The 27,714-nt window shown below is 40.2% G+C and overlaps 1 protein-coding gene across 9 annotated transcripts in view; it reads left to right on the top strand.

Moving 5' to 3' along the window:
- LOC115567557 (protein MTSS 1-like) overlaps nt 1-27,714 on the top strand; it is a 53,926-nt gene extending 26,212 nt beyond the window's left edge. The window contains exons 4-17 of one of the 9 annotated variants that reach the window (XM_030394263.1): nt 9,066-9,150; nt 10,712-10,803; nt 11,019-11,093; nt 12,800-12,811; nt 17,424-17,581; nt 17,856-17,963; nt 18,184-18,281; nt 19,931-20,060; nt 21,485-21,598; nt 21,970-22,212; nt 22,462-22,674; nt 23,438-23,597; nt 23,686-23,943; nt 24,127-27,714. In XM_030394263.1, the coding sequence (XP_030250123.1) occupies nt 9,066-9,150; nt 10,712-10,803; nt 11,019-11,093; nt 12,800-12,811; nt 17,424-17,581; nt 17,856-17,963; nt 18,184-18,281; nt 19,931-20,060; nt 21,485-21,598; nt 21,970-22,212; nt 22,462-22,674; nt 23,438-23,597; nt 23,686-23,943; nt 24,127-24,671 (2,291 nt within the window). In that variant the 3' untranslated portion in view covers nt 24,672-27,714. Of the gene's footprint in view, nt 1-9,065; nt 9,151-10,711; nt 10,804-11,018; nt 11,094-12,799; nt 12,812-17,414; nt 17,582-17,855; nt 17,964-18,183; nt 18,282-19,795; nt 20,061-21,484; nt 21,599-21,969; nt 22,213-22,461; nt 22,675-23,437; nt 23,598-23,685; nt 23,944-24,126 lie in introns of all 9 variants that reach the window. The other 8 variants (XM_030394259.1, XM_030394256.1, XM_030394264.1 and 5 more) reach the window with 8 other exon arrangements.

Genomic DNA, 27,714 nt, shown 5'->3' with positions numbered 1-27,714 from the left:
GGTGATTTGTATGTGTTTGGTTGACCTTCACTTTGTCCAACAGTATAATGCCTGTAGATTCAGCATGTCATCAAAACTTGTGTATTTCAACACCCACACTTACCCAAGATTGGGCATTTTGGGTGAATACACACTGCTTAAAACATGCAGGTCTGAAGCCCAAGTGATGATTAGATGTTGACTTGGTGCTACTGTGAGTGGTAGACATTAAGCTAACATGGATCAAGGCCTATGCAGGCTTTTGTTATTAAGATATTTGCCCATTAATATATTGGTGTCAACAATGTTGCACATATTCTCTTTGATACTACACAGTGAAACATTACTTACTATTGACTCAGTAGAGCAAAAAATCTGTATGTCCCATGTACTTTCCCATGAGACTTTCTCAACCTCTCTTTGAGCATTTATTTTTGTCTTGACTTTGACCGCTCACTGAACTGGCCAACTGCTTACTGACTGGATTAATTCAGACACCATGTTAATATTATGGTACTACATTCACAGAAACATCAGAGACGATGAGTGGGAGCAGAGGACTAAGCCAGTACAGAAACAGACTAGAGAGAGAGAAAAACTGAGCACAGAAAGATTGGAGAGTACGATAGAGAACTAGATCAGAGAGAGCAGCTCAAAAGAATAAATCAAAGGAATACAGTGGAATAAAGGGGATGCAGAGGGGGGTGAAAATCCTCCATGACCTACATTTACATTGCAATCTGCAGCTGAAGCCAATATGTGCAGTTATGACATAGCGCTGTAAGAGTACAGTAAGCCAGTTAGCATGAATTTGCATACCAAGTCTGCCTGAAGACTGTTTGAAAGCTAAGGATTTGTGTCTAGAGACCACCCTCAAAGTATTGTCTTGTACTCCTCTTGTACATCTTGTGAGTTCCAGAGATTCCACTTCCATACTGTAGTCCTCTGCTTTACAGTTAATCTCCAGGCAGAGATGTCATGCTGTTTGATGATGTCTATAGTCAGAGAAATTAAACAGCTGCAACCTTTTGTGTTTGATGCTCTGCAAGGCCTGCACTGACACCATTCCTCAGTTAGTTCTTTTTTTGGGGGGCTTATCCATCAGTGCGGCCATAGGTAAGTGAAACACATTTTCAGTTGGATTGAGGTCAGGTGACCAACTCAACCAGTCATTTCACCAGTTGGGCATGAAGCACTCCTTGTTTGCATTAGCCGTATGCTCAGGATGACTGCTGCATTGTCCTATACATTGCATGTATAATTATTTCAGTGATAGATATCAGATGCAGAATATTAAAAGTTTTAATGATGATTTATTGGGCAAATGGAAGTCTCTGTAAATAAGGACAAGGGTGTGCAGCAAATATCCAAGATGAGCAATAACTTGCACAGCAGCACACCACAGAGTGTGACAGGAAAACGGATGGTGGCATTTTGTGGACAAGAGCAGTGCATTCTTGTTATCTTAATTGATTCTCATCCATTGCTTTAGCATCCATTCACGCCACAGTGCTGTGAGACAGAAAGAGTGAAAGAGGCGAAGAATAACAGAGGGGGGACGTATAGTAGCTCAGAAGCATCCAAATGGGATAGAGAGGGACCCATGGAGCAATGGGTGCATTTGTCAGGTATCTTTTCTTGTTTATGTGAGGCCTCAAAACCTTGTTAGCATTCACACTGTAGAACCACACAGAAGTGACAAATGACTCCTCTTTGTCATCTATAGACTTTCTCCTCCCCCCTGTCAACTATTGCTCTCCTCATTTCTTCACATCCATGTCCTTAACAACAAAAACTCAATATATGGCCTCTTTCACTGTGTTCTCCTCTCTCTCCAGGCCTCCTCTCCCACTCATTATGACACATTTTTCTCTATTTTCCAATTAGCATTATGTTAACACTGTAAAAATTTTACTAGAATTTGGCACAGCTTTCATTAGTATTCAGGCCACAGCTCTACAGTGGCACACTGACACACTTACTGTTACCAGCCTTGCTCTGTTTAGCGGACATCAGTCCACAACTCTTCCCTCTATAAAAATCTCTCTATACATCACTTATTTACCCCTGTGCATATCTATACTGCTTCTACTTCCCACACCAGCGATGAGAATAGAGTTGAGTGCAGGAAGGGCAGTTAAAGGGTGAAAGAGTACAAGGAATTTGGAAGACAAGGAAAAAGGGGATAGAATGAGAATAGTAGAGAAGAAGAAATTAGAACAAGGCAGAAGGGAGGGAAAATAGAAGCACAGGAGGGGAACAGGAGATAAGAGGTAATGTAGTTTCAAGTATTACTATTCAGGATGCATTTCACTGCATTGCAGTGGCACACTGACACACATTCACAACTATAGACTAAAGTGGCATCCTTATGATTATCTGAGTATCTTTGTTGAATTGCAGTCAGTATTACAATCCACTACATTGTTGACCGATTGCCCATGTTGATGACTACTGTCACTGAGCTACACATCCACCTGTAATTTGGCATAAAGCCACTCAGACATCAGCCTGCAGTTGTTTTGGTGCCTCATTTGATTATTATGCAAACCACTGACAAACAGCTTCATGGGTTTCAACCCGGCCAATGATCCACCATCTCCTCTGTCAGTCTCACATCTCTTCTATCTGTATTCAGTGAACATTGTGCTATGTAATAAGAGCGGCTGTTAGAATTATAATGGTCATTAGTTTACAGCCTTTGTTACTGTATGTCTTTTTTATAATCTACAGTATGCTCATGACCATAGGTTCAGTGCTGTTGTTGATGATTTTGTTATATAGTGTACCAGTTGTGATGTTGCACAATCAGTTCTGGCTCTTTCAATGCCATTCTTTGGTTCATGTCAGCACATTTTAGTAAAGTAAATTCAGATTTACCAGACCAGAGAAGAATTTTGAGACATCTGTAAACATTAAAGAGCAACAATTAACTGACAGAATTAACAGCAGCACTAATAATATGACCATAGTGCTCTGTTCTACTTAAGATACCCATCAACTAAAGTATGTCCCAGGACAGGAAGATCCTCATCCAACTGTACACAACTTGCTCTCCCTCTCCTCTTATCTTTCAACTCCTCTGCTCTCTGCTCATCTTCTCCTCCTCTCCCCTCTCGCCTCATCTTCCCTTCTCATGTCTTTGGGTGACAGCTGCTGGGAGCTGTAGTCAGACAGTCCAGAGCTTTTTTGTGTCAGCACTGGTCACACTGCAGCAGGTGCGTGTGTTTGCTCGCCCACACGCTTGCATGTGTTGGTGGCCGATGAGGCTAGACTTGCTGACTGTCGAGTGTATGTGTGTGTGTTTGTGTGTGTGGGCAGACAGGCAAGCTGACTTTCTGTCAGCAGCTATTGATGAATGAAGAGGTGGGCTTGGTTCCCAAGGAGTCCAGGCCAACTATTAGAGCAGGCTATTATAAGCCCTTGACCTTGGAGACCATGCAGATTGCTATTCATGCACTTCTCCTCACTTCACCCTTTAAATTGATATGATACAGAATACAATAATATATCTACTATGGTATAGTAGATTTTTGTGCCTGATTTTTTGATTGATCTTTTTGGCACATTAATTCCTACAAGATTCATTAAAGCTCTGCACAATGAGTCACTCAATTTATTGAAAAATGTAACTGTAGACTTACAGTAGGCTCCAGACTGACTGAGCAGAAATATAAATCAATGAATGAAATGCTAGCCTGTATCTGTGCTATGTGGGTGGCTCCATCTGGACATGCCAACTGCTCAGCTAGGAGTCAGTGGTGTGCGTGTGTCAGATATGTTTTCATAGACATCATACAAAGACAAAAGTATGTAATATGATTCAGGAATCAGGCCTTTTTAACAGAAGTGTGTCTAGAAGTTGCTTTACTTTAAAGTTACAGAGAACAAAGAAGTTACATTTGTTTAGTTTGTTATGAAAAAAAGGGGGTGACGTTGATATGAGATTATTCGTATATACGTGTGCATTTCTATCTTTTCTGATTCTGGTGTCTGACACCTGAATGACTGCAAAAATAAAATTAGACTTAATTTCATATATGCCAACTGTGATTAACGCACTTTTACAGTGGAGTGTAAATGTAATTCCCAGTTAATGGCTATAAAGTAGGCTGACAAGATAAAACGTATAATCAAGTAACTGGCATTGTGTAATTATCTGTTTTGCTTAAGGCAACAACACATTGGCTTCTTAACAGTACTCCCATGCAAACGTACATCATCATCTTGAAAAATGTCACTGCTCATTTTTTGGTGTGAAAGAAAAAGCAGCTTTTTTCCATTGGACACCGACATGAGTAAAAGATGTGTTTTTAAATTTAGCCAGCTTAGTGTGGATGTAGCCTTAGTGCTCTCTAATTAGCTCGTGAACAGATCGCCTTACCTCTGTCCAGCTGGGTGAGTGCATTCGTGTATGTGTGTGTGTGTGTGTATCCAGCTGTATGGTCTCCAGTCTCTTATCAGCGTAACCACTGGCCCGTAGTTAACAGAGACCATCTGGTGCCCATACAGAGTTGGTTTTAAGCTAGCAAGCCTCTCTGAACTTCCATGTCAAAACTACCCAAGCCAAATCACTCTCGCTCTTTCTCAATTTTTCCTTCTCCCCATATGTTTATCCCCTCTCCTCTCTAATTTGCTTCATTCTTTCATTAGAATGTATAGAAAAGCTATTTTAAACATTTACCTTTCTGACCATTCCCTCCTTTCTTCCCTTTCTCCTCTATCCTAAATCACTCAATTCTCTTTTCATATAAGCTTCCCATCCTCTAATGACAAGCTAAGATCTGTGGCTTAGTGTTTACCATGCTTTCTTAATTGGGCTAACCAGAAATGTAAAATGGTCCTGATTTTCAAAAAGGGCAAACCATAGGTTGAACATTAGCGAGAGTACCTTTGAGAAACCTTTACCATCTCAATATAGTATTTCATATAACAAATGTGGCATATTAAATAAAAGTTACCTCTTCAAAACCTCCAAATCTGCTTGTAACATAACAAATTTATTTTGTGAGAAGAGATGGTTACAGCCTTTTGAGACATTGGACTGCATACAAGTTAAAAAATATAGTTTATAATAGAAACAAGCTGAATAAGGTCTTATAAGCAAAAACGTTTGGATGTTGTTTGATGAATCAGTGCTCTTTATAAGGTTGTAGGCCAACAGTGTTGGTGCTTTGAAAAGTTGGAATTGTTTGGAATCTATGAATATTGCATTAATATGTTTGTTATTTTGTTAGACATTAGAAGAACAGTTCATACTATTATTAGTTACATCATATTAGTTTTGCAGTATTTAAACAAATTATATGATTGATGGTTCTCATGTTTTGATGTTGATGACTGAAATTGTTTATATTTGAGGAGATGTATCAAATGAATAGATTCTTCTCAATCACAACAAACACATAGCTAGCTATGTGTCAGCATTCTACAAATAAAGTACTGGTATATCGACATCTTACTGCTGTTAAAAGCTGCAGGCTTATAGGAAAGGATCCACGTCATATTGCTTCCTGCTGCATTGAACCTAGTGTCCTTTCAAAGTCCTTTCTCTCTAATGCCTTTATACAAAATGCATTAACACACACACACACACACACACACACACACACACACAGACAAACACAGACAAACAGACAGACAGACAGCTACACACTCCCTGTGTCAGCACAGTGTGACATTCCAAGGAACAGTCTGGATGGGGGTTGAGGACAGAGACAGACTTGGCAACTAGACATCAATTGCAATGCTATCTCTCACACACTCGTACACACACACTGACAGAAAACTATCACCTCTGTCACAGATGTCCCCATAGAGTCTTGAGACACTACTTTCTACAAACAGCTGAAATATCAGAGACCAAGAGACTATGCTTTGTTAGGAATATATGCAAGTAGTGATTCCTTAGTGTTATAACATACTTTTTCTACAACTTTCATTAATTACTTGATATAGTTTGAATGCAGTGGGAGATTAATAAACCCAAAGTGGGTTTAGTAACTAAATACAGTTGCAAGACAATCCATTAATATTTTACTCTATGGGACACTGGTTGATTGGTTACATATGGAATAGATGGTGTTTTTAAACCACTGACCAAATCATGCCAAAACATGCTGTTGCCAAATTTTGCATCTTTTTTCAAAGTGGTTGGGGTTGCCTACTTGCTCAGTAGGTTTTTCAGCATTGTTCATACACAGATGCACCAAAGAGTTGGCTCAAGTGTCTATGAGTGCATGTGTGTTTTTTGGACTAGTTAAGTGTTGGTGGTACAGGAATAATTACAAGCCTCCGAAACAACCATGTAACGCAGCAGCTATTTCTACTGACAGCAAGCTATGCTACTACACACACAGAAAGCAGCGGTCTGGCCTGGCAGTGAAGCAATTGAAGCTTGCGTGTGTCTACGTAGTAGACAACTGGGGCTGCCAATGTGGCTATTTCTATCCAGGGGTCACTTGGTGCTAGACAGAGTAGACGATGTGTGTTAGCAGCCACTTTATCCTTAGAGTCACGGAACAACTTTCAGAGTCAGTCAGTTTATACCTGGCAGAATGCAACAGGGTGGTGGTGACACTATTGGAGCCCAAGTCAGATTGTAGCAGGCACATGCATTATACACATATATGTATACGGTTTCCACAGTAACTGACAGCCATGGTAGAGGCTACATTTACTAGCTACCTACTATGAGAAGAAGAACCACACAAGTCTCTCCTGGATGTGGAATATTGGGTGTTACTGTATTTGTTTGGGTTAATTAATTTGTTTTTGACTGTCATGTAACTATGTATAACAGTTTTGTTGTTCAGTTATCTGGAACTTTTGCCTGTTTATGTTCATGGCATGGGAGGAGTTGCTTTAACATACCCACGTCTAGAGCAATGCTGACATCGGCACACAAATTTCTCTTAATTTTAGCAGTATCTTTTTTACAAATATGAATCCTTGAAAGGGAATGTGCAATTTCATGTAACTCTATTCAAATGGGAATTGGGGTATTGCAATAATCTCACAAAATCTGAGCTGAGCGTGAGCCCACAATGATGCACCTGTGTATATAACCATGAGCATGTTTTGGTATTTGAAAATGTCTCATATTGAATCCAGGAGTGTGGGTGTGGTATTGGCAACTGAATAATCAGCTGAAACCAAACTCTTCCCTTGACGGCATGCGCCAGACTCAAAAGTACTTTTTCTACTGAAAAAAACATTTGTCAGTGGTGTGGCCTCCCTGTGGCACTGTGGCATCAATCAGCCACACCCTCTAAAATAACAAGCAGTCAGAGTATGGCAGAGGTGGGTGGATGGATAAATGGATAGGATGACTAAACAAGTCAACGCAGGAATGAATGACGATTATGGTGTTGTATAACAGAAAGGTCTTTTATAGCAAGTGGTAGCCACACCCTCTGGAATAACAAGTGCACGCAGTGAAAGAGGAGCAGATGAATGAATGAATGGATAGAGGGAAAAATTGAAGGTCATAATGGGCTCAGTGGGACTGACATTAAATTATGTATTGTTGAAAGGTATGAGACAGTTGTAATTTGCCATCTAGAATAGCTTAATTCACTGTCATCCTGAATCTCTCTTTGTTACAGTTAGCAGTTAGAAGAGCAGCACAGAAGCAGACTGTTGGTTAACAATAACACAGAGGCTGACACTAAAATACGCATTTCCACTGGTTTAGTTTTGTAAAAGGTACAGGAATAGATACTGTTAAGTAATACATTGCATTAAATAACTCAAAACACTTGTATTCATAATTTCAATTTGAAGGTTTTTTTCAATTGACTATTTGCTCTTCTATTCTTTAGGAATTTCATGTTAAGAGGATTTCTTTCTGTTTGTAAAAAGTAGCAACCCAATCACCACAAGTAAATGTGTTGGAGGCCAAATCAGCAGTCTCTTGCATTTGTTCTGATGGAGTAAAGACAATTTTGTGTGTGTGGATGTGTTGTAAATCTCTGTGTGAGTGAGTGACAGCTCTGTGTGTGTGTCTCTGCATGCAGCAAGGACTGTGCTGACAGTAGAATGGCTTGCTCTGTTGGAGGGAATTCACACTTCACATCAGATCATCACAACCATACCGTCTCTAACACAGGCACGCACATACACACATACACATAAAGCCATGCACACACAGTATCACTTTGGGTCTACACAAAATTTCACAAGAACTCCCATAGTTTCATACAAGATCTCTCAGCTCCCACCCTCTTTTTCTCACATATGCAAACATGCAGACACACACACACACAGTAATGCTTCAGTCCCACAGAGAACCAGCTAGTCATACTGAGCAGTTAGACAATACCTCTGTCAATCAACGTCAAGTCCTTTCTTAGCTGTCCAGCCTGAGGCCTCCAGTAGACAGCTAGTTAGCCAGTGTGAAGGACACTGACACTGGCCTCAGGCACATTTACAAGGCTCTAGCTCTTACTTGCCATCATTTCTCTTGACCTGATTATGTGTGCTATTCGTAACTTAGTGTTTCCTGCTGATTCCCACAGTTTTCAGCAACAGTGGAGTGTTTGGGGTCAGTGAGTGCTTGTTACACGTTTCATTTAACAAGGCCTGCCACATTTTTACTAGCAGCAAAGTTACTCTCAATCTAGTAGGAAGTGGATTAATTAACAACATTGGCTGACTGTTGTATACTTTACTTCTATATACTGTAAGTGCAAACTGCTTTCCATGGAGTTTAGCTATATGTTCTCCCAGGCAAAAATAAAAGGAAATCCAAAATGTCCATGTTTTAGGTCTGTGCTAAAGGATTTTCTCCAGTTTGCAATATACTACAGCAATTCACTTTAATGGACAGCATTTTCACTCAGGTTAAGGATGAGAATTTTTTTTTAAATCTAAATCACAGTGAAAAAACTGCCCCCTAGCCTTCCTCTCAGGTTTTTCTACCCTCTAACCCTCTCTTTACTGTCAAAAACCACTTCAATGTTTGTACATCCTGCTCTTTTCCATTAATCTTTCATGAAGCTGATTCATTCATTGGCAGTTATCACATTAATAGCTCATCCATTTTGTTATATCATAATTTATGGGTTTTTTTGTATGTTTTTCAGGTGGTACCAGAGACATTGGATCAGCGTTGACCAGGATGTGTATGAGACATCGCAGCATAGAGGCTAAACTCAAACAGTTCTCTATGTAAGCAACACAACTCTTTCCTTGTCTCTAATCACCCACAGTACTTTTGACATTTACCAACACATGGGACCTGATATCATTTTTTCCTTGTGCAAGTTTGGTGAATATATGAGAGGTTCTGTGAGAGCAGGGATTTCATCTGGATTTCCATGTCAATAAACCCCATGACAGTGGTTTGGTTGAGCTAAAAGGGAATATTAACAGGGGGCTCATGTGTCCCAACAGAATGTCCCCTCTATGCACATTCAACCCCACCAACTTCAAATGATGTCCTTCTAATGTTACTTTCCAGTTCTGACAATAATTGTCAGCACTAAAGTTTTAAAACTTTCAAAGGTAAACATTGTATTGGGTTTATATCCTTTTGCAGTGCATCCTTAATTGGTAACTCACAGTTAGAGTACTTTGAACCAAGCTGTTTCCCTCATAGTGAAACTCCAATAAAATGGTCTTCATTTGAATCGTTATCTCACCATATTCACAATGTCTTGACATTTTGTGTGTGTGGGCGTGAATGCCCCCTTTTCATGGAATGCTGGGAAAGAGACGATTTGTCCAGCAACACAGGCATCTATAATGTTTCAGTGTAGCTACACACACCACATCTCTCTCTCTCTCCTGCTCTCTCTCTCTCTCTCTCCTGCTCTCTCTTTCTCTCTCCTGCTCTCTCTCTTTCTCTCTTTCTCTTTCTCTCTCTCTCTCTCTCTCTCTCTCTCTCTCTCTCTCTCTCTCTCTCTCTCTCTCTCTCTCTCCCTGTCACACAACACACACACACACTACACATAACACAGACAAGGGGCTCTCTAATTTCGGGTGGCATTTCAGTAGAGATTCCACTTGGATCTCCATAGCAGGGGCTGTACACAGGGGGGCCGTGGTCACCAACCACCCACTGACACACACACACACACACACTGGAGAGAAATGTCTGCAATAGGGAGAAATCTAATTTTAGTTTCATGCACTAAGCCTGCAGCTGCCTACCTCTCACAGTCACAGCCTCTTAAACACACTCACAAATACATCCCAAATACAAGACAGGCACAGTTGGGTAATGATTGACAGACATGACTGCACAAGGTTCTTACTACCTCCTGTGACACATAGTCAGACATAAGCAGCCTATTTCTTCTCTCAGTCTCCCCAGTTTCCTTTTCTTTCTGCCTGTCAGTGATTGACAGACAAGACCATACAGTGTTGAGACAGAAAGGGAAAGCAGACCTAATGATTTTTATGTTTCACGGACTGTCTGCTACTATATATTCAGGTAAAAGATATATTGACAAACCCCGCAAAGCAGAATCAGAAGCTGGTAGTTAACATTTTCTCCACTTGTATGATATGTTTATTCATCAGTTGTTAAACCGTTTGATTTGTCAATAAAACACATTTTGTATGCATATCATTTTTTTCCATTCTAAACCCAAGCAGATAATATTTTCAATGAATTTCAGCAGTGACAAGTATAGCTTATGTATGGTTAGTCTTAAATCTACTTGTAAATAGTTTTAATGATCAAGACTACCTCTGATTACAAATAAGTATTCTGCTGATTTCTCAGGGGTTTCCTCGAAGGTCTGATCAACCCTCTCCAAGAACAGATGGAGGAGTGGAAAAGAGGAGTCAACACTTTGGACAAGGACCATGCTAAAGGTAGGACAAAGAAAAATATAAAACCAACATGCTGATCCAGAAATTACTTTGATATCTTACTTTGATTTCTTAAAGCAATGTAATATGTCAGTGTTTCAATAGTATTGTTATTTCATCAGCTCTATTCACATTGTATTAGATTTTCAAAAGTGTATGAAAAACAGTACCTTTTTAACACAGTTAGTTTACTGATTTTACCTTTTCATCTTAACCAGAGTATAAAAGAGCCCGGCAGGAAATAAAGAAGAAGTCCTCAGACACACTGAAACTTCAGAAGAAAGCAAAGAAAGGTAACAAAAAGAACAAACATATTTCATTTTTTATTTGAAACCAAAGGTTATATGAATGAACAAAAATAACACTATGAAGTGCAGTTAATCTTATTATGATCGAGACAAATCTTGCACTAACAATGTTCTACCAGCGCATTAAAAGTTTGACCACAAAGCATGAAAAGCAAAGGAACGTCGCCGTATATCCATATCTTTATTGTGCAGACAAAAAAACTTGCTTAATATAGGGATCACACATTAAACAACTTGAAGCATTGTCTGCTTATCCAGTGAAATATATTAATCTCAAGTGTCTGCTAGAGAATTTTTTCAGATTAAATTCTTCGAAAGTAAATAATTAAAATGCTTTTAAGTTCCACACCTTAATCATGTTGCATGAAACTTGAGTCTGCTATGCCCCTCATGCCAAAAGATAAGCTAAATACATGTCTTTTTAAAAAAAAAGTAAGAAAAGGCATGGCTTCTAGAAATTCAGTCACTTATTTCACCATAGAGGCTACGTTTCTACTAGCACTAACATCACTAAGACCAGATCTAAGAAAGTTGTGATTTTGTTGACTTTCATCTGTGAAAAGTCAGCATAGAGGACTAAAAGAAGAATCAGATGATTGAAACAACTTGTTAATGAAAAAGCCATCTTTTGTTTTAAATAGGACAAAAGTCCAAACTATATTTAAGGCATTTTCATTAGACAGCAATGTGTGTCGAAGAAATGTGTCCTTTCTTATTAGACTTGAGCAGATCTTGTGAGGCTAAACATTACCTTACTTGGTAAACACTCTCTGAGGGGGCATGGGCTTTTTCCATCTGCAGCTCTCTTGGCTCAGATTCTACATACACATTCACCTACCTAGCTAGAAAAAAATATCATAAACAAAAAAGGAATTAGATGAAGATGTTTCCAGTAAGTTTTGGGATGTTGATGGTTACAGTAAACTACGCTTTTAATCAGTTGATGTCACACATTCTTCAAATTGCAGATATTCAGGAAAAAAAGTATAAGAAAGAAAAAGGTTGATGTTTTTTTCTCCTCCTCCTATGCAATAGGTTTAATTAACACTGTACATAGTGATCATTACTAGTACTGCTACATAAGGACTGTGCCATTCCATTAGAACTGTCTGCGTGACTTTGATCGTTATTGAAGCTATTTTGTTTTTGTTCATGAAGCATATCCAACAAAATACAATTTTGAGTGATGTTTTGATGATTTAGAATTCATTGCCCAATTGACCAGTGTGCTAGTGAGAGCAGTACTGTTTTTCAGGTGCTTCATCAATTTGTCTATATAGATGTGGCAACATATCAGCAGACTGCTAGTATCAGATAATGGCAGCTCTTAAAAACAAAACCTGCTGATATCTGGCATTTCCTTTGAATAGGAATAGAATTTCCTGCCAAAGATTTCTTTAAGAGAGGCATTTCTGTGGAGCTTGTTTTTTCGCACTCACATTTTTACTCAGATTTAAGCATGTCAGATAATTGTATTACAATGTCGTCTGGTACTGGGTGTGAAACACCTCATAATGGTTATGATGGGATTTATTCCTACAGTGCTCGATCAGCATCCAGGCACACAAAATTGCACTTATAGGTGTTGGGTAGTGTTAAGTATTGGCACTTTTTTAGTTGACTTGGATCTTTTTCCTCTCCCTTTCCCCATGTGGTATCGATACCATCCTTCTCCTTACGCTGCACTGCAGCTGATAATCTAGGTAAGTTTGTGGAACAGACACAGGTTGTTGCTTTCACTGTAATGTTTAACCAAGTATCTTGGTTGCATTGTGAAGAAGCCACCACAAATATTGAGTCTACTGCAAAGATGCATGCATGCTCAATGTTTCTTCACAAATATGGTGGCTATTGCTTATAGTCTATGGTTGTCACTATTTATTGATAAAGTCCATGACTCCATTGCTTACATTAATGTCACAAACTGTCTTGTTTATCAGCTCTGTGGTAGCCACGTTAAGTGTGGTCCATGCTGGCAAGTTTTTGTTACTTTGCTTCGCACACCTTGTTTTGTCTTCAGTGAGCCACGTACCTGATGATGAGACCATTTTGTTGCCAAAACAAAGCTTTAACTTTAGAAAACTATAAAGCTGTATAAAGCCTTTTGTTTTGTTTTACAAGCATTTTAAACATATAGGCACTGCCAGCTACCAGTGTAACACCATGTTGTGGTTGTCAGCCCAAGATGTGAGCAAAGACAACTTTACCTAACTGCGCCTGATTCACCCAAAAAGTCTGTAAATTAACACAGCACAGAAATACAAACACAAATAAAGTTGAAATACAGAAATTTAGGAATGAGCTGGTCAGACTATTTGAAAGGAAAGAACTCAGTTTACGCACAGTAATAATACCCCAGATGTCTGCTTGTGTTGATGATTGATATGTGTCTTGTGAGGGTGTTTTTCTGACCTGAGACCCCAGCCCTGCTAAGAAACAGCTTGTGACTGCAACCTAATGCAATCATTGGTCATGTGAAAGCTAGAGCAGCTAATCTCATTTCTCTGTGTGTGCACAGTTATCAACATGTGCTCAGACTGTGCAGACCCCCTTTGGTAAAAACAACTGTAGGATATCAGCAAGATCTCTAAAACTTTCGATCGATTTTCGGTTTTATATCAATAATTGTTAAAAAAAAAAAGGTTGAATATTAGATTGTACAAAGCTAGCAAAAAATATTCTGCATACAATAACATAATTTGCCATCAAAGAGGATTCTCCTTTTCTCTTACACACAGGGCAAAACCTTTCCTGCATGCTTCAGAATGAATCAGCTAAGTAGTTGTACAAATCGGATGATGGTGCTTATCTGAATGAAGTGGGAAAGAACTTTAGTGTACGTTAGGGTGTGTCTCTGGGGTAACCATGATGTATTTGGTAGACTGGTATTTTTAGCAGACAATAACAGACAAGGGGCATCTGCAGTAAATCATCACTTAGTCATCCTGAGGGTATAAAACAGCCAGACAGTGATATACTGTACCTGACACAAGTACTAACTTCCCTTAACTGAACACTGAAACAGTTTGTGAAATTTGCTTCAGAATGGATTTGTTTATAATCAGTCAGTGCCCAGTGACCTTCAGTGAACCTCAGTATTTGTCTGTGGTTAAAGAGAAAGGAAGTAGCCATCAAGGCCTTGTCATTCACGTATTTGCCCAAGTTATGGCACAGAGACTGGGAATGTGGACAACCCGAGGAACAGTAGAGACTAAGTTGTAACATAACAGAAGCTTAAGTTCAACACTAACAACCCCTCTGCTCACCACAAGATGACATCTCATGCCAGGATGCGCCTGCATTGTCTCAGCTCACATGTGTGTCCCTGTGGGTATGTGTGCAACCCTCCCTATCCCTGCAATTATGTTTTTTACATCCACAAAACAAGATGATTGAGAAATGGCAATGACTTTTGGCTGAAAACTAGATATATTCTAGTCCATGTGTGGTCAGTTCAAAGTAGCTTATATTATTTACCCTTTAAGGTCTGTATCCACATAAGCGCTGTAAATACCATGAGGGTATGTATGTTTGGAATTGATGAGGTCATGATTTGCCTTTTAGAGGGCTGAACACAGGGAGTCTTCTTCATGGAATAAAAATTAATAAAGACGCAAGGTGCCTCTAAAAGTGCATTTAGAAGCAAAGTGCCTCTGACTGTAATAATGTTCAGAACTACCCAAGGGTACTCATGGGCACAACCAAACCAGCAACAAAGAAAATATTTGGCTTTCCATCTGTCTCAGAAAAAGTACCTCAACTTACAGTAGCTTCTTTCCAAAACCACTGCGGTTATGTTGAGAAAACAGTCTGCCAAGTTTTGAACTAGTGGGAGACACCAATATGCAGTATGCTCATGGTTTTGTTGCATGCCAAGGAGACACCACAGCATCACTGGCTTTGGGACGTAAAAAGCTACTTTTCTACACTGAGGCCAACTAAGGCTTCAAGTTTGAATTGTTTTTTTTATTCAATTTGAAAACAGGGTTCATGAAAACACAGCTGTGGTGTGAAAGGAATATTTCACTGAGCATTACAACGGAGCAGACATTCACTCAGAGCCTCTTTTGGTGTCTTGCTGGATTGAACGATTTGCAATAAAGATGTACTTGATGCATTATTTCTCTTTTTTTTTTGGCATAACCTTTCAATAGCTATTGGCCAGCTGTTGATAACTGCTGATTTAAACATTATTTAAAATGTCAGCCCAGATTACAAGTAATTTCCTTGGCTACAAGAACTAATTTCTCCCAGAAGGAAATGAATAACTCTGACTTTTTAAACCAGATTAATGAGTGAGGCTGGCCTTGCTTTTTTAGGCTCAGCCATAGAGCCAGTTCTCCACATAAACCTTGTACAATGTAATTGTATACTTGTCTGCTCAAAGGTGGCCATTGGATCTACATATATGAGACTGAAAATATATACTGCAATTTGGACTTTCCAGTCTACAGTCCATCTATGCCATCATGGTCTCCATACTGTAATATAGTAGGAACTGCCATTAACACACACATAACTCACATTTCTCTCAGAGTTTCAGACACCAAAGTTACCACCAAGTTTGATAAAGTGGATTCCCTTTAAATGGAAAATGGAAGCTTGTCTTATAAGTAGTTCTAAGGAGCATCTAAGACTCCTATGTAGTTAAAAATTGGATCGCAAATTTGAATCCTTGAATTGACTGTGTAATCCATCCATATTTACCAAACAATATGAAGATAACTTGTTGTTTGATGGAGCAGCTACACTAGAAAAAACTGGTGGGAAAAAACTCTCCAGGATTCTCACATTTGTTTTCTTTAAAGAGCTGCATCCACCTGAAATACATAGTGTTACAACTTCACCCAATGTCAGCATTCACATTGCACAGTGATTTTAACATTTAATGAGTTCTCACTAATGTCAGCTTTTCTGATACAAATAGGCACATAATGACAATCAGAGTCTGCATTTGGTGCTTTTCCATCAACTAAGTTTGTGTGTGTGTGCTTGAAGCCATTGCTAATTGACATTGTTACTGTGGTCTAGTTGACTGATTGGAGATAGAAAGCAGTGGAAACAGAACTTCCCACATGCTGTGTCATGTATAATGTATAGACTGCAGTGACCTATCAGAAAGGAAAGAGCTGATGCTTTGTCTTCAACATAGGACATGCATCCTTATGTTTTACATTTGAAGTGAGGACAATTTTCCTGTGTAACTCTAGCTAAGTTTCTCTACTACTGATTTGCATGATATAGGTCCTCTCGGCTAATGTCAACGAAAGACGCCAGTTTGTTATCTGTGCCCAGACACAAGAGCGGGCCGACAGACCACAGAGTTGTTCACTATGGGTTTAACCTTGATGTAGCTTGATGTAAGTCAAGACTGTGTGTGTATATGTTTGTGTGTAAGTGTAGCTTGAGTGGTTAGATAATGCCTTTGAGGCCTGCTGTATGTCATCTTGAGCAGTCGCCAGCCATCCTGCCTCTAAAGAGAACTCGAGAGGGCTTGATTTGGCTTCAGGGTATCCTTTCTTAAACACACACGCACACACACACACACACACACACATACACACACACATACAAACACAAACGGAAATGCATGCAATCACTGAATAGTGCTAAATAACAGCATAAGCTTGGTATTGTCATTGCTTTAAGATGTATTTATATATGCATATTCAAACCCACACATAGACACCAGGTGGTCTTGGAGGTACCTTGCTGCTTGTCATTCATGAATGCACACTCATTCTCACACACACACACACATAGACGGTGTATAAGTGTTTGACAAAGGGCAGTGAAGTGATAGTCAAAACTCACTTTTGGTTATCTCAGCAAGTTGAAGTTTTTCGAGACAAGCACCAGTAGATAACCTTCTCGCCACCTCTGAACAAGAGACAGGAAACACTCTCATGATGAGAGTGGCCCTTCATGCCGAGATGATAGCCAAAAAGTAGTGGAGACAGTCAAATGTAGGCTTTGAAGATAGCCATGTCCACAAGGAAAAGATAACACATAGAGCAGTAGTAACCATCCAAACCAACACCAGAGAGAAATGTTCTTTCACTGCTACATGATCATATTGTTTGTGATTATCCATGCATGTTACAGCAGCATAACTAAATGTTCTTTGTGTATGTGCTGTCAAGGAAGGCTAAGTGGTCAGATTTATCTCAGCACCTTGATTTTTAGATATTGTAAAGAAATAAATAGAGCAGTTTTTGTTGATTTGTGAGTTGTGAGGTAATTCTATTATAATGTAATCCAATGATGTATATATTCTGTCTGTGTTTGTGTGTTTGTGTCCATTATGTACCCAAGGTCGCGGTGATATCCAGCCCCAGCTGGACAGTGCCATGCAGGATGTCAGTGATAAATACATTCTGCTGGAAGAGACAGAGAAGCAGGCCCTGAGAAAGGCTCTTATAGAGGACAGACAGAGATTCTGCTGGTTTGTGGCCATGCTGCGGCCTGTAGTGGTGAGTACAGCTGGGCAGAAAGAAGTCAATGAGTCTTCAGACTGCATTGAGTGAACAACACAGTCCCCTCATTCCACTGTTTCTTTGCACTTTGTTTTAGTCCAGCAGACTGGAAAGACGAATTGTCATACACTCTACTTCATCACATGCCAAACTATGTATATTTTTTTCTGTAGACCGTTTTTCTAAACAACTGGTGATATCTAAAGAGGACCTTTTTCAACTCATTCTACCACACAAAAATCTCTTCTAACTGTGTCATTTATTCTTTTAGGATGAGGAGATTTCTATGTTGGGAGAGGTCACACATCTCCAAGCGATCTCTGATGACCTCAAAGCGCTGACCTCTGACCCCCACAAGCTTCCCCCTGCTAGTGAACAGGTGAGGAAAAAACAACAGACATAAAAAGACTTTGAACAATGAACTGAAAATAAAACCACTCACCTTCATCCAACTGACACAGAAAATCATGTTTTTGTCCTGTATGATTTTTTGTTTTGTTTTAAGGGTTACATTCCTTGGATTAAAAATGTCTTTGTTTAATGCATTTCAAGAATAACAAGAATGAATAGGGGGTATGACTAATTTTCCTCCTGCTCAGGTGATCATGGATCTGAAGGGCTCAGACTATGGTTGGTCATATCAAACACCACCCTCATCCCCCAGCACCACTATGTCCAGGAAGTCTAGCATGTGCAGGTAAGCTCCTACAGCTACAACAATACTCATGGCCACAAAGAAATGCAGTAGAAGCTTTGTCTCTCAAGTACAAATTTACCTGCTGTACATATACTAACTTGTTGAGATACAAAGTGCTTCAAAATGATGTTGAATGGAAAATGAAACTACTCCTGTTATTTTGGTCAGCCATTGAGGTGAAACCACATACAATGTCTATATTTGGTCAAGTCAGAGATTATAGTGTAGCCTGACATGTATACTTGCACTAAAATGGGCAAATGTGTCTTGTTGACCTCACCAATCATTATGAATATTCTCAGGAGACTACTAACATCAGTGTTATATGGTGGGTAACAAGGACAGAGAACAAGTTTCATGTTGCCCAATCTATGTCTGCCACCCAGTGGTCAATATGAGCTGGAGTGGTTAATGTGAAAAACAGTTTTAAGTAGACCTTAAAGGAAGAGCACACCAATATTTTTTTGATATTGCATGGTTGGTAGAAAAATGACAGAATTGGATAAAAGAAAAACTCAGGATTAGAGGTTAGAGAATGTGATGCTCTTTTGCATTTGCTGTTCAGACAGTGTCTTCTATCGTCTGTCCTCCATGCTTTTTGTGGGTCTCGCAATAATTTTCCTGAACTGTTCTGGTTTATAGAAAGACATTTTATGCCTGGGTTCTGTATTGCTTTGCATTCATCCTGTAAAAATATGTTAACATCAGTTTTCGGGTTGTGGGTTTTTTGTCATTGAATCAAAACTTATAATTGCCTCTAATATTGAAAGGCCTTCCAGGCTGTGAAAACATTTCAAACTGTTATAGAGGAACAATTTAAGTCTCAAATAAGTTATTTTCTTGATCTTTACATGGATTACTCTGAAAACTGTTCCGAAATTCACTTTCACTGAAATTGACAAATCATTGTGAGACAGCAGCTTTTATGATTTTAATTCCTTGCAATATATAAAGCATTTTGAGTAGTTTCACCTTGTTCTTGTTCATTTTTTTGTTAAGTTTATACATGATTTAATACATATTGTATGTATTTTCCATAGTGTAGAATTTGCAGTACACCATCTTCTTCAAATTGTTGCTTTCAAGTCTCAATTCACACAATAATTAGACCTAGTGTTTACGCTGTTTTTGCTTTTCATGATTGTTCTGTGTGAAGATTCTTAAAACGCTGTCTCAAAGGCATGAAATCTTGTGATTTCTTGCCTGTAATTATTGTCATTATGATATCACGCCTCTTCTGTTGGTTTGTTTTGTTGTTTTGATTGGATTGGCCTCAGTCACTGCCTGCTGCATCTTGGTGTGCTGTGTTAATTGTTTCCCACCCTGTCTCCTCCACATTCCCCCCAACCCTTTGCCTTCATTCCCTCCCTATTATTTCTTTTATCTCTTTCTTATCCTTCCTTCTTTTATCCATGGCTTTTGGGTGCTCTTGATTCTCTTTACCCCGCCTGTCACCACCAAACCTCTCCTTCATCTGGTCCTCCCCTAATCCCTCACCCCTTCCCCTTTCACAGTAGTCTGAACAGCGTTAACAGTAGTGACTCCAGGGGATCCAGTGGCTCTCACTCTCATTCTCCTTCCTCCTCTTCTTCCTCCTCTTCCTCACACCACCTCTTCCACCACCATCATCCTCGCCATCGGTACCGCAGCTCCACACTACCCCAGCAGGCTCCAGTTCGACTCTCTAGCATCTCCTCCCACGACTCGGGCTTCATTTCTTCATCACACGACCAATACACGTCGTCCAAATCATCCTCGCCAATGCCAGCTGAAACAAAGGTAAGAAAAAAACCTCAGCTACCCACACTTAACCATAGTTTTGGCTCTAAGTATGCACACATGGTTGAGACAAGACTATAAAACCACATATGCTCTATGATTTACAAGTCATTGTAGTCGGAGACAGAGAGAAAACCCCAAATCAGCGATCCACACAACTATTTTCTCACACATCTCCCAAGCCACAAAGAGAGGCAGTTAGCTGGCAGCAGTAAGTGTATGTGATCATGGTGAAATCATTTCACTGCTATTATTAAAGCATAAATGCACAGGAAATTAGTCTGCCTTCATTCTAGCCCAGGGCAAAGCAGGTCAGGCCTATCCTGCTATTAAAGAGCTGACCGCTGTGACAGAGTGTGGTTAAGTTAAACTTGCAGAGGCTTGACCGTACTGCGTATTGTATTTTCATTAAATGTATCAGAGTGAAATGACATGTTACAGTGTCAACAGAATTACAAGAGCTGAGGACGTGCCTCTATCAGCAGGGCTCATTCTGTCAGTTTTATCTAACCATCTGACACAGGGTTTCAGATGATTATCTATGTGATTGCCTGGGGGATTGTCCGCGTGGGGTTTGTGGTTTTGAGATCAACCATGAGAGTGGCTGCACTAGATGACGTTTTGTAAGCACGCCAGCAACCACAGTTCCCCTGTCCAGAACACACTGGTATAGTCTGACTCCAAGTTTTTATGATGCAGTGAAGGTGGTTTGGCAAGTCCATACCCGACCCATTTACAGTACTGTCTCAGGAATCAGCCGTCTGATTGCCTCATTCTCAGTGTAGTTACTGTAGTTGAGGATTGAAAGAGAACAGTCTCATGGTTAAACAGGGATTTCAGGAGTTTACTCCTTAACCCAAGACCAACAAGGCAGCGACACAACATACACTTCATGTTAATCTCTTTATTTCCATCCATTTTGGACAAACCTTTATGCAGGCTGATGTTCTGTAGCTAACCCCAATCCTTAACCTCCCTCAGGAGAATAGCATGGATTAAGTAGCATATTATTGATGTTAATTAAATAACCAGGGCTTTAATGGCTAATAAATCCTTTTTATGTGACACATGTTGAGTTGTTAGGAATACATCAATAAGAAGAAGAATTTTGCCTGTGCTTCACTTTAACAACACTCAAACACTGCTAATGTCCCATGAAATAATGCTGGTATGACTCCCAGTGCACCTTCTCTACAGCCTCTGCAGTCACTTGGCTGTACTCACTCACTAACTGCTGAGAACTGTGGAAAAGTCGCCACTGCTCTCTAACAAACTGCTTCTCTCTGCTTATGCTGTCTACCTGCTGACATGTCTGTCTTTGCAATTCCTCCCCTCTGTACACGTCTGTCCGTCTCTCTCTCTTTCTCCCTACTTCTGCCTGGTCTCGTCTCATTTCCCGCTCGCTGCTGCACTCGCTGTTCCAGCCGTATCCCACTTCCAGCTCCTCTGAAGTGTCAGAGACTGGGCAGCTTCACGGTGACTGCAGCTCCCCCTCCTCTCTAGCTGCTGCTACTGCACCTCAGCATGCTACTGACAAGGTGAAACACACTCAGCCACTATAAACCCTACGCTGTTCCTCCTCTGTACCAGCATTACATGCACTGCTACCTCCTAATACTAAACTTCAAACTTGGCTACACATTTCATCGACTTGAGTTTATCACAGAAATGTTGAAGGGCCCTCCAAACTCCATGTGCATGTGCATCCATTTCTCCAGTTTTCATTCAGTTCAGCATTTGTGACCATTTCCTTTGTTCCGTATTGGATTCCTTTTTTTTTTTTCCTTTGAACTCTTCTCCTCAGTGAAGAGGTCTATTTTGATTTTTTTGTCATTTCAGTAATTTATCCCATGCTTTGTTTGTTCTGTTGTGTTTGTCTGTTACCATCCCTCCTCCCACCGGCATCCAGTTATCCAATGGTTATGACCACTACAGTCCGGCCACTTCCCCATATCTCCATAGCAACGGGGGGAGTTTGGGGTCAGGTTCAGGCACTGCATTCCCCTTCTTCCCTGCTTCCTCTTCATCCTCCACCTCCTCCTCCAGTCCCACCCGTTCATGGTCACGTCCAGCCTCAGCCTTGCTCCCAGACTACCCTCACTACTGCACATTGGGACCCATGGTACCCTCATCACGAGTGCCCAGCTGGAAGGTTTGTTCATCAGCTCGGTTTTGATGATCAACTTACTCCCATCCTTCTTGTCAACAGTTTGTGCAAACTTTGTTCATTTTTTCCTGACTGTATAAATTCATTTTCAGTTATTTAGTTTGATTCTTTTCTTCAGTTAAATCTGAAGACTTTACAATTAAGAACTGAACAAAAAGGGGGAAAAGATTTGTATCTGTTCCAAAGCTGAACAGAGAAAGGTAAAGCACAACACTGACATGTCTGTCTTTACAGGACTGGGCTAAGCCGGGCCCGTATGACCAGCCCATGGTCAACACACTGAGGAGGAAGAAAGACAAGGAGAGCCCAGCAGTAGTGGACACTAATGGTAGTGTGAGTAATGACAGCAGTTCAGCCTCCATCTCAACCTCAGGGCCAGCTCCGACTGTGCTCCAGACGTCAGCATCAGTGGAGGAGAAGAACAGGACTGTGGCTGCACCTCTCAAGGTCAGTTTAAGTGTCATACTGTTTGTGTTGTCTGCAGCAGCTCTTTGTCTGAATGTAATTAACACAGCCTGCCTTCATTTAGACAATCTGGATCTCAGCCAGACAGGTTTTTGTTGTTTAGTCTCTCTTTTTTCCAAAGCACATAGCACACCTTTGTGTTGTTCTTCTTTAGGGACAGTTTTACTTTGCCTGTATTATTACCTTTCTGCTCCCCTTGTGGACTCTAGTCATGCTAATAAGTCACTTTTAATAATAGCATGTGAGAAGTTGCTGTCAGACTTAGCACTGCTGTAGGCTCTCTGTGACTTGTTGATTAATCTGATGAATAGTTTTTGATGTTTTTTATTATTAGATGCAAAGGAGCTCCACATGTTTTCAGACATTCTGTCCACTTTTATGCTTCTTCGCTCTCAATTTTGTGCTTGAAAACATCACTACTTTACTCCAGCCGATTGCAAATTCCTACAAAATATCGCAGTTTACTTTTTTAAGTCTCCCATTACCGGACAAAGCACAGTAACAACACAGCAACTGTGTCTTTAAGGTGACCTCACATTTAACTTCTAGCAGGCTGATGTTTTTGCAGTCATGCCATTTAGCGCAAATGAATGAGCCCTCCACTGCTAATCTTCCCATCTAATGATTTTAATGAGTTGAACCTAATGCTTTTAATGACCTGAATGAATTGTACCTGACTGTATCCAGACAGCCAAACTGTCTGACCCTATTAACAGATGTTTTTGTCACTGGGTGATTTCTCCAGGCTGGTGATATCCAGGCCCATGAGGAACTGGCTCTAGCCTTATCCAGAGGTCTGGAACTGGACACCCAGAGGTCCAGTCGCGACTCCATCCAGTGTTCCAGTGGCTACAGTACGCAGACCAACACACCTTGCTGCTCTGAAGATACAATACCTTCACAAGGTAAGACACCCAGCCAACAACTTTTTCCTTTACCCTCTACTATCAGAATATACAACATCTCATTATGTTTTTAATTTGTTCTTTTTAGTATCAGACTACGACTATTTCTCAATGGCTGGAGATCAGGAGCCTGAGCAGCAGCCGTCTGACTTCGACAAGTCCTCCACCATTCCCAGAAACAGTGACATCAGTCAGTCTTACCGGCTCATGTTCCAGAGCAAGCGGCCAGCCTCCACAGCCGGCCTGCCCAGCACACCGACTGCTTACCCAGGACAGGGGGCCTACCCTGCAGGACCCTATCCCTCCACACCTGTCCACACTGGAGCTTATCCTCCGACCCCTACAGGTACAGGCTGCACTGGAAGTTTAACAGTTGGATAGTTACGCTACAGTCTATTTTTGCCTTTTTAATGATGTGCATTAGTTGGATCTTGTCAGTAACAGCAGCTGCTCTATAATGCACTGAAATGTATTTTATTAGTATTAAAATCAATTTTCTTAACAGATCTTTTGGTTTCTGTCATTGCAGGCTCAGGTCAGGGCTTTTATTCTGGATCAAGCTCCCATAATGCGTCTGGCTCCTATTCTGCAGGCCACGGTCCAGTTATCGTCACTCCTGGAGTAGCCACAATCCGCCGCACCCCCTCTTCAAAACCTTCCGCCCGCCGTTCAGGCTCAGTTGGGGGCACAGGCCCCATCCCTATTCGTACACCGGTCATCCCTGTAAAAATCCCTACAGTGCCTGATATGCCAGGAGCAGTTAATGGGAGCAGGAGTGCAGAGGAGATGGGGGGAGGAAGAAGAGGAGTGGATGACAGTCCAGATTCTCCGACTTTTGCAGGAGGCGGGGATGCTGGCACGCTGCCTATGGTGTCCTGGAGCGGTCAGGCTACAACCAATCCTCCCAGTGTACCCCTGCCTAACCAGCAGCACCTTCAGAGTGAGACAGGACAGGAAGGAGAAGGAGAAGAGGGAGGAGAAGGGAGAGAAGGCAACATGCTGGTGGCCATTCGCAAGGGGGTCAAGCTCAAGAGAACCCTCACCAATGATCGCTCCGCACCACGTATCGCATGATGACATAATATATAAATTGAGGATAATCGTTCAGCATACGTGTAAATGAAGTCAAAGGCTTTGCGGATAGAAACATGATGTACAGAATCAAAAAGCTTATTCTGCTACTATGAGAAATCAATTACACCTGTTCTACATATAGTGTTTCTCATCCTGTAAATTTCCACATGTGAGAATACCTCACTGCAGACAGCATCTGTAACAAGTCTCAAGGAAGAAAATGTATTGAAAAATTATGTGAAGCGAGGTATGTTGACATATTGGTTTGGACCTTAAGTGGATCACAGGCCTACTTGAGGTAGATCCTTGGATAAGTTGAGTAATTGTAGAGGCCTGTATACGTATAAGGATACGACCTAGTTTCTCTCATTAGTCCTCAAATAAGCACTACAATGTTTTCCAAATCCGAGCCTGCAGCTGCGTAATGAAAAACATGAGGATGTTTTTGTAGCATTACACCACAGTGTGTTTGTTTCTTTAAGAGGACACTGAAGACATATTATACAGGCATGTATCCAGTATTCTCCCTGAGGCAGAGGGCTGGATAAGGACGATGTGTATTCTCAGTTTAAAAAAGACTCAACTGTATTATTTGTACAAACTCTTTGTTTAGTGAGTGCGTTGCACGACCGTGGGGTGAATAGGCATTCCAACTGCCAAGCGACTTGGCAGAAGGAGCACTACAGCCAATGCAAGTACTTCACAGCATCAAGAGAGCAATATTCAGGTGCGCTAATGGCTCCAGTGGTCGACCATCGATCGCGCCATTTGCATCTCCTGAAATGCTTTGACTGCTTAAATGGAGGGCAGAAGGGTGCCGTGTTGTCAAAGCTGTCTTCCACTAGGACACTTGAATATGTGAGATGTCCACAGAGCCAAGATGGGCAGGGCTGTGACCAATAACTTGTGTTAGGAGACTTCAGCGCGACTAAAGCGTCACATGGTTGATGCTGTCACATTAAGAGACACTACACATCCTGTTTTGTTATAGTTGTTTTAGTATTTACATGATGTGTACATAATTTTTGCACGTCTCTGTTGCTGAGGAGTGTGTCGGTGCTTCTCACTGTCTGTATCTTTGCTATGTTTCCTGCCTCCATGGTGCCAGAATCATTAAGTTCCACAGCTTTCAACAGGTTTTCAGACAACGATCATCAAACTCCATTGCCTTTGGATGTGAATCAGTTTTTATTTCTCCATATTTTTTTCCAGTATGAATAAAATTTGCATCATCTACATGCTGAGCTTTGTAGAACTCCTCAGTGGTTTGTGTTTATATATTGGCCCTTATATATTCTTTCATAAAGCATTTACTAGCCATGCTGCAACCTGCTGCGCCTCGATTGCTCATAACATTACTAATAAATGTCAGAGTACAGATGTGCCATGTCCAAACTCAATTTTAATTCAAATGTATATGTATAATTAAACATTTTATAGAAGTTATGAGGATAAATATTTTTGATGTTTTGAAAGACATGAGTAGAAAGGTGTAATTGGTAATGCCATACAGTTTTTATTGTTCTGCCCGATGGCAGTTATATGAACTCTTTGTTGGCTTTGAACCGCATGTAGTATGCATGCTCATGTCCTTTTAATTTATCAAGTTTTTCCATCCATCATCTTCAAGTTTTGGTCTTTTGATTTTGTTATGGCATCAAATGTGACATGTCTGATATGTACAGATATTTTCTAGCTAAAAATTAGGAATATACATGAACATCCAGTGGATAATTTAAGAAATTCATGTCACCCAGGGCACATTTAAATATCCTGTTTTTATATGGATATTAAGATCATTTGCAGATATGGCTGCAGCGTTGTGAGACAATAGGCAAAAAGCAGTTAATATCCCTGAGTTAGTCTGTACTTTAATTTGAATTTCAGTTCAAGCACTGTGAGACCATAGCTATTACAAGATATATGAAAGTGTAAATGTTAATTAGCTGTACAAGTAAGTCCAAAAACTCACACAGGTTTTATTTATTTTCTCTTTTTTCTTTCTCAGCCTATCTATTTTTATACTCGTATGTAAAATATCCGATTAACTGAGTTGTTTCCTCTCTCCGTGCATGTACCATCTGATGATGTGTTGTTTCATCAGTGAATTCTTCATGATTTTTGTCCTTTATTTCACACATACATGCATAAACTGCATTTAATAATCGCAGCACAGTGAGTTCCTCTTCTAGGTACCAACGGAAGTCAGAAATGTGTTTAAAAAGTTAAGTTTAAGTTGTGTAACAGAGAGGCTCGCATCAGTATTATGGGTTCAGATTTAGAGACTAATGGTCATTTGCATGATGCAGAGCTGATCTCTGTTCCCTGAGTGTGATTCAAAGTGTTTGTACCCCTGTTATTTGCAACTGATTTCAGGTAATATGTTAAAAAACTGTTTATCTGATAGGCATCTTATAAGATTTGAACAAATGACACACTGTTATATTCTGAGTCTCCCAAAGACATCTGAGCATTGAAATCCAGTTTGTTTCTTTACTTTTCACAGGTCCCTTGTGTATTTAATGTAATTGAAAGTTACAATAGGAGGCATGACAACAAGACGAAAACTAATGATATCATCAACCTATTTGCATACTAAATTAAAATACCCCTTAACAGTTTAATTTCATCAAAGATGATTTTATTGCTCAGATGTTTTGGGAAACTCAGCATTCAGTTCTTGAAATTGTTTCATGATGTTAATATGTTTTGTTTTTGTACGTTTTTGGGCCGTCCACCTAAGACTTGTATTATAAACCTGTAATTTCCATATTTAAATTGCTAGCATAAATATATATATTATATCAGAGTTGCCAAATGTCAGTATATCCTATGAATAAGAAGTTTATAGTTTGTGAGGGTTTTGAAAGTACAGTTAAACCTGGTCTCTAGTTTAGATTTTTAGCTTCTGTTCCCCTCTGAGGAGAGTTGACCTCTCTGTCTGTCCCTGAACGGCCTATGATGCAGTTTGTTTCAGGAAGTAAAAGATTGTTATTTTTTGTGTAATGACAGCTTTAGCAATACAATAAAAATATAAATTTTG

This window comes from Sparus aurata, chromosome 17 (genome assembly GCF_900880675.1).
Source record: "Sparus aurata chromosome 17, fSpaAur1.1, whole genome shotgun sequence".
NCBI classification, from domain to species: domain Eukaryota; kingdom Metazoa; phylum Chordata; class Actinopteri; order Spariformes; family Sparidae; genus Sparus; species Sparus aurata.
The sequence above is the reverse complement of the archived record's forward strand: the minus strand, read 5'-3'. Positions and strand labels throughout refer to the sequence as shown.